The sequence below is a fragment of the Hyposmocoma kahamanoa genome, unplaced genomic scaffold, assembly GCF_003589595.1.
Source record: "Hyposmocoma kahamanoa isolate Upper Pololo Valley unplaced genomic scaffold, ASM358959v1 88, whole genome shotgun sequence".
NCBI lineage: Eukaryota > Metazoa > Arthropoda > Insecta > Lepidoptera > Cosmopterigidae > Hyposmocoma > Hyposmocoma kahamanoa.
In genome coordinates, this window is record NW_020654466.1 from 7,006,440 (window position 1) to 7,014,474 (window position 8,035).

General features: G+C 34.8%; 1 protein-coding gene across 2 annotated transcripts; it reads left to right on the forward strand.

The window, feature by feature from the left end:
* The first annotated feature begins 621 nt into the window (after window positions 1–621).
* On the forward strand, window positions 622–6,309 carry LOC113235737. 2 transcript variants are annotated; one of them, XM_026471619.1, is made up of 7 exons: window positions 622–763; window positions 1,295–1,448; window positions 2,671–2,766; window positions 3,104–3,217; window positions 3,889–4,043; window positions 4,598–4,775; window positions 5,169–6,309. In XM_026471619.1, exons 1-7 carry the CDS (start codon window positions 677–679, stop codon window positions 5,375–5,377), a joined length of 993 nt encoding a protein of 330 aa, XP_026327404.1. In that variant the 5' UTR covers window positions 622–676; the 3' UTR covers window positions 5,378–6,309. The 2 variants fall into 2 exon arrangements, with proteins under 2 accessions (XP_026327404.1, XP_026327405.1); XM_026471620.1 differs by having other exon boundaries at window positions 623–763; window positions 3,889–4,037; window positions 5,169–6,298.
* Window positions 6,310–8,035: the final 1,726 nt, after the last annotated feature.

The window sequence follows — 8,035 nt, forward strand, 5'->3', positions numbered from 1 at the left end:
GTAAGAAATAGGTTGGGTACCTACTTAGACGCATTCCACACAGGAAACCTACCACTTGTAAAGAATTTGTAACCTTAAACTATACACATTCGTGACCATGGAACCTGTAAAGAGCACAAAACGTTTATTTACTTATTTAAAAAACAAATTGTACGCGATTTAGAATAAAAAAAAAATTTTCATTTCCAATGTGTATGTGGAATCGCGAAACCCTAAGAGCTATAATAAATTTTAATATGCCAAGGTCGAACGACAAACAACACACATAAATAATATAATATAATATAAACAAGTACAATTTTCTATACTGCTCACAAAATTCTCAACAGTTGGTGGATTTGACGATGAGTTGAGAAAAGCTGTTGTCGTATTTGACCATGAATTGTATGTTTTGAACAGAAACAAAGCCAAGGCAAATACCTATCAAATATTTTTGTAAATGACTTTTTATATGAATTTACGCATCATGTCCGTACCAAATTTATGCCTTTTGAGGGTAGTTTCAATATCCGTCTTTGAAAGTACTTATAAGCAGCGATATGTGTATGAATGTTAGAACCAGTTTATTTGTATAAATTGTGATGTTTGCTACGAGAATGTTCTTTTCAACTGCAGACGCGAGGGAGAGAAGTTTGCTTGTTATTTCTTTGCAATATCTCCAAATTTTACTTTAATTATGGATTCCATGTCGTATAACTTTAATATGGACGAGCAAAAACCTATTTTTACGACTGCCAGTGATACTAAAGTGACAAGAACAACGGTAAGCAATTTATTATTTATTTCAAATGCTTAATACTTTCAATTGAGTGATATATGAATTATTTGACAAAATTAGAAAACTATGTAAACTAGAAATACTCGTATTTATGTATGAAATATCGAAACTTATCTTTCCGGGGAGTTTCACCTAATTATTTTGTCTGACGACGCGACTGGTGGAAAAGGCACGGTGGAGCTCGAGATAAGTCCAGGTCTTTTGACTGGTGATAGGACAATCAATATTTGAGCATTGATACCGGGTTCGATTGCCGGTTAAACAATTTGGAAATCTTCCGTTCTCAGAGACTTGGCGGCCGTCATCTAACAATAGGAACAGAAAAGCTGCGTGTGTTACGTCAATCAATAGCATTTCGTTTTAAAATATTATTAGTTGCTGAATCACAACTCTTTCTCTTCTGCTTTGTTAGATAAGGGGCTTTACTCTGGCACTCATAGTACAAGGAAATATCTAACATGGCAGTTAGTAGCTCGGGTTCACCGCTCTATTTTAGGGTAGTAATCTCTCTCGCAGGAGACATTTGCACCATCACCACCATCAGACACAAGGACTATAACCAGTCAGTCTGAGAACGTATTTTCACAATTGGGAGCGCAGTACCAGGACCGCAATGAGAACGACCTGCTTACTCTCATGGGGCAGCAGGAGCCGCGCGTGGGAGATACCGGTAACTTTATTACTTTGTGGTAAACTTTTGTATACGACTTAGAAGTCCTATTGCCGGAGACTAGTCCTCACAGAGGTTTAAAAACAGCTTAAAGCGAACTTCACACTTTTAAAATTAAAAAACTTTATTAACCTGCTTTGAAATGGTGGCACAGTATTTTCCTTCAATATTCATATTCATTTATTAATTGCGTTACATGGGCAATATAATTTCTTAACATAATATAAAGTACTCGTACAGCCATGTAACAATGCAAGCCACTCCAATTTGTATGACTTAAAATAAATTTCATCCTTTTAAACAATATTAAAAAAAAATAATGATAATAATTAAATACTTTATATAATGATTGTTAAATTAAGTAAAAAAAGTAATTTAAATAATTAAAGTATTGATAGTATGAGTTAAATTAAAAAAATTAATTATGCATTGTTCTAATACCTATTCAAAAAAAAAAACAAAACTATTACATCGTTTTTGTTTTTAAATTATAGGTCATCATATTATTTTAATCTGTGCTTTCGAACACTCTTGCAACGTTTAAAAAGTGTTTGGACCAAGTATTTTGTAAGTTTTTTAATGAAGGTTTTATTGTTGACCTTATTTTTAATGCTTAAAAGAAGATTGTTATATATTTTTATACACATAGCATAAGGACCAGAGCTATATACAAGTTTAAATAACATTAATTGGCTTGATGCATGGCAAAGTCCTCTTTTATTTGATTACTTTAAGAATGTATGTTATGCTATTCCTTTAAAGATATCATTCTATTCTTTTTAAGAATGTGATTATGTGCTATTTATTTATTTTATACATAGGTACAGTACAAACTGTCACTTTTTCAATAATGCAAAATTACGTAAGGTACAAGTTTTAACAAGGAAACGAGCTTGTAGGTAGTTCGACATACATACTTAAGTGTAGACTATAGTGACATTAGCGAGAGCTCAGTATGTGTGTGTTTACAGAATTATTTGTCGTTGTATTTGTGATTTTGGATTTGTGGTTCATAAGCGAACGGCACAACACTATTTAAGCAATTCCGAGCACTCGCTAATATCACCATGCCAATGAACATGTGAGTGAAGTGATCTTAGTCTGATCAATTTGAAAAACACAACTCTTTACTTTTGTCAACATAAGGTAGTAGGTATCTTATTATGTTTACCGATAAGTGTCTCACCAGGGTATGTGCTTTAGTAAGTTTTGATATATGCAGCTCCATCTACGGCGGATATCGACATGATGAACTTCCGAATGAACGGCTCCGACATGATGTTCGATGACGTTGGCAGCACTCACAACTTTTATGTTGGTAAGTTACATTGTGTTTTCTCCGTGTCTTTCTTGTCGAAAGAATGCTTACAATCATTTAATTTGTTTTTTGGATTTTGTTTAAAAAAAAAACCAATGTTTGAGTGTTAGTTCCTTTCGACAAACCATACAACACAAGCACGTGTTTTTCATTGACACACATTAATTGTGAGAGACAAACTCATGAAACGGGCAGCGTCTCCTTACGTTACCAAATGGGTATTGAAGGTGCGTGAGATGTATGGCAAATTTTCCCTTTCTGGAAAGATCTAATTCCAAACTTGAACTTGCGAAGTCGTGGCAACTTTTTTATAATACACCTTAATAAATCTTCATAGGTGGCAGCAGAGCAGAATCTGTAGTGTCGTCAAACACCAACATGTGGACGGATTCGGGCGTCTCATCGGGCAGGAACAATGAAACCATTGATACGTTCGACTTCCTTGTCAAAAGTTAGTTTCTGTTTTATTTAATTTTGTCCGATTTTCAATGGAGAAGTTACTGGAGAGAAATTTCGAAAAACATGGCGGATGTCGATCGCAAAAATTTGTTGGTAATCTCAGAATCGCAAATTAACATACCCATTTTTTTACTCGTGTTGCGAACGCAACAGAATTTTTGTAATAATATTTAATATTCGAAGCAGTAACTAACTAAACGCTCGTCGAGGGAACATTACGTAGGCCGGGAGTTCTATTTTGAACCAATCAACTAACACCACATACGTGTTATTTCATCCCTACCACAATTTAACGAACTTTTTATACGAACTAAAAAAGGTTAAAAAGAACGTTTACTTTTGAATTGTACTTCTGTAAGAAACCACCACTATTTAGCGATTAATGGCACTACTTCTGTACACCAGTAACCTATTGCCAGTATATTACAGTCAACTTAAATCATTTTTAATTTTATTACATCTTCTAATTGGGTCTGGCGGCTACAACTCGGAAAGAAGTCTTTATAAATCTTAAAAATGTTCTGTGAGTTTTTCTGATACGCTAGTTTCTTCGCCATTTTTCTTGACATTTTTCTATGAATCACAAGACTCAAGAGTCGCCATAAGGACCGAAACTATATCAAAAGCGGTTATACGATATTGAGCCCAATCACGTGATCTTAGGTCTGACATCGGCGAACAACTACGTATCGATGCTGACGCGTGAACAGTTGTCGGTGCTACGGTCCATCCGACCCGGTCTTTTGTACGAGTTTCTGCAAGAGGTCGCCAAGCTGCGCAGCGAAAAGCGGATGCGGCGCGCTTTGCCCAATGTGAGTGTATGTAATTTATCTGAAAGTCTTCTACAATAATATTGTGACAATTTCTTTAAATTAAATTCTATACCTATTTATCGAAAATTAAGCACTTGTCGTTGTTATATAACATGAAATCAGGGGCCGTCTATTGGTGGGATGGTAATGAATTTTATTTTTAATAAGACAGATTACGCGTACCTTCAAGGTTGACCGTTGCTGAATACTATGAAACCTTGTATTTTATTTGAATGTAAACATACATTCATAACCTAACCTCAGTACAGAGTACTAAAATAACGGAAATCAAAAGTCATTCATCTCTTAGTTTACCACCGTTAGAGGTCGAATATTTTATTCAAATTTAAATGGGCAACTTCTGAGGCGCCCTCTTTCCAACAAGAAAAGAATCATCAAAATCGGTTCACAAATGGCGGAGTTATCGCGTAACATATATTCGAATTGAGAACCTCCTCCTTTTTTTGAAGTCGGTTAAAAAAGCGACTGACGTTGCACTAGTCAATTTATTAGAGGATTTATAATAATATGTAGCATTGTAACGTAAGATTTCTTTCCAGGAGTGTGCATTCTGCAAAAACAACGGTGAGAACGAAGAATGCTATACGACGCATATGTTGAAAGACTGGCGCGGGCGCGTGCTTTGTCCCGTGCTGCGCGCCTTCCGTTGTCCGCGCTGCGGCGCCACCGGTGACCGCGCGCACACCATCAAGTATTGTCCCGACAACACTGAAGCTGGTTATTACCTTTAAACCATATTTAAAATCCTATTGAAAATGTTTTAACAAACACTGAGCTGACCAACAAAAGTAGAACTATCCCGTGTTTTAGATAAACAGATATACACTTTATTGCTCACATACAAGAACAGATATTTTTTGTAGTATTTTTAAAAAAGTTCACTAGTATTTTTTGTTTTTCATTTTGTGGCTGCTTTTGCAATTTAAACAAATTCAGGTGATATGATAACTGCCTCAGTGGCCGAACGGTTATCATGCTGATACAGGGGTCCCGTGTTCGATTCCCGAGTCGGGTAAAATATTTGTGTGCCTCACATTTATTTCTTTCGTACATTTTCCAAAGCAATAAGAAGTCGATTTAAATTTCAACTTCCTAACTTTTTGTTTCCAGGGTCGGACCGTATGGGGCTAGCGTCTCGCCGCCGAGTGCAACCACCGGCATCTCTACTGCTGAGTGGCGCAAGCATGGGCCAGAATGGTCTACCGGCAGGTCTTCGTACCCCACAGCCAGGTGGATCTGGTCCCCCTGCGCCCTCCCCGCAACCCGCTACTGCCCCGCTCTCGCACTCCTCGCTTTGGTCTACATTTGGAATGAATTAGGAGCGATTTGCCCATAAAAGACAAATTTCCAAATATTTTGAGGTAAACTTGTATTTAAACTAGTTAAAAGGATTGAGTGTCGTAATGTCAAAAAGTACAGCGACATTTTATTAAATAATACACAGGACATTTAAAAAAATGCGCTATTACATAGACACTTATTGAAGCTCTAATAACTACCACCGTATTTGTTTGTACCTTAAGTACATTACGTATTGTGTTATATTCTAAGGCTGGTTGTTCACTTTACTACAGTTGACGTAGAAAAATGAACAGTAAAACAGCAAGTCTTTGAAATTAGTTATTTCAAATAAATATGCTGGTCATACTTAATTTGCAAAACTCGAGAGAATAGACTGAAATTAGAATATAGCTTCGTAAAAAAGATTTGCGACGTGGGACAGAATGGGCTTATAAAAAAAATATTTATAATGTTCAAATAACAGATCCGCGTAGACTTGAAAATACTTTCACTTATTCATTTAACCATTTTCATTGTTTTATTTAGCATATCGATCTTTTCGTTGGCCTGGCATATATGCTTTCAACCAATTACATTTTAAAACGCGTATCTCTTATTAAAATTATTTGTATACAAAACGTATGTGCGTTTGCTTGTTAGTTTTCTTTCATACGTAAATAATAATTTCTTTGTAAATTTTTCATTGGGTTTTAATACGTATTCAGGGATGTAAAGTTCACAACCATATTTTTTAATGAATTATGTTAGATTCGATCATCAATCATCATACAAATTCATGCATTATACAATTAAATCATTACTATTCTGAACTTTAAAGAATTTTATTGTTATTGTTCATTTCTAATAATTAAAATGTAATAATAAATCCAACATCATTTCTGCATTTTAGAATCAGCTTATAATATAATGAATTGCTGCAGTTTTATACCAATGAAAAATCATGTTTTCTTCTAATTAAGGTGTTAAATAATTCTTTCTAAGGGTGTGGGTTTCTTCTTTTTTAAAAATAAATTCGGAAGCATTTCTTTGATTTTTATTTATATAACTCAGACCTTTGCCTGCATAGACATCAAAAAGTTTATTTTGTGGGTGCTCAACAAAATAGAGAGGTAATGAGTTGACCCAAAGTTTCCTACTTTACCGTTGTAGTCTTTTGATGAATATAATTTGATTGTCATAAACAGTGTTGCGTTCCTAATTCCAGCGTGACCATGCTCAAGTTTTTGAAATTTGACTAGTCCGGATAAAAAATTGTCGTTTAGTCGACTTTTACGAGTGCAATCATATCTAAGAATAGAATACTCGTAGAATAGAATAGAATCATTTATTTGATAATATCACAATTCGAAATATAATGTCAAGGGATAACATGATCGTCATTAATGCAAATAATAATTTTATTGTTAATATAAAATAAAATTATTAAAAGAGAAATAAAGAAAAACACGAACTACTAAAATACAAAAACAGACTTAAATTTTTAAATATTTTCAAAATATAAATCCAAATTTAAAAATTAAATTATAATTACAATTTCTTTAAAAGAAATTCCTCTACACTGTAGAATTCATTATGCAATAAATGGTCTTTCAGTTGGGAACAAAACACTTCGTCATTTGTAACACTTTCTAGACTTGTGGGTAGGTGTTCGTAAAATCGGGGCCCAATTACTCGCGGATTTTTCGTTGCGAGTTCGGTTCGAGCTAGGAGCTGTGGTTCTTGAGATTGAGGGATGGTGCCGGTGAAATAAGCTATTCCAGCGTGGACAGTAAAACATCCTTATAATTTTCAAGCGGTGGTCTGATTAGCGATGCTCGATTGTGAATGATTTCAATATTCGACCCGTTAGTAATCGCTAATCCTGTCATTCGAATGTCAAATTAGTAACCTACTAATTTTAGTATTCGAACGATCATTCATTGCTAATTAGTAGTATTAATCTATAGATTCCATAGAGCATTTCTGCTCGTGATCATCAAGCCCTCTCTGACATATGGTAAACACTGCAAATGTGACGGGGACAGGGATATTTTCTGTCATGGACATGATGAATTAGGTGTTCCGATATTTATATTTATATTCGACTCGTGCACCCAACCGACTATAAGGCATTCGGTATGGATAAATCATTCAACTCGAGTCGAATGATTGTGCTTGGATTCGACTTATTCGAATGATTTGCCCATTCGAATGATTAATATTAGTATCATTCAAAGACGCGCATCGCTAGGACAGATCTCTCTAGTTTTTGCGAGTAGAAGACATTAAATAACGACCTCTACCTGACTAAAGAAATATAAAAAATTAGACTATGATCACGCTGGATATTATTCCAGAGTTTTCAGCTGGAAATGATTCATGGCGTCAGGTCGCTCGGTAAGACTAAGGTATCGCAAACAGATTTTAGAGTTAAAAATCAATAAAAAAATAGTACCGTTTTCCATGTCAGTACGAATCAATCAGTACTTAATTAATTACAAAACTTATAATCATTAATTTAATTTGATTTGGGTGATTAAATGTATTAATAATGCAATTTTGTATGGATTTTAGTTTTCCCCTAATCGAGTCCAACTCTTATTGCGATGTCAATTTGCCATGTTGTACCTTACACTCTGTATGTAAGTGTCTGCTTGGCTGTAGTAATTTGTGTTCCAGACCAAGTACTGTGAAAG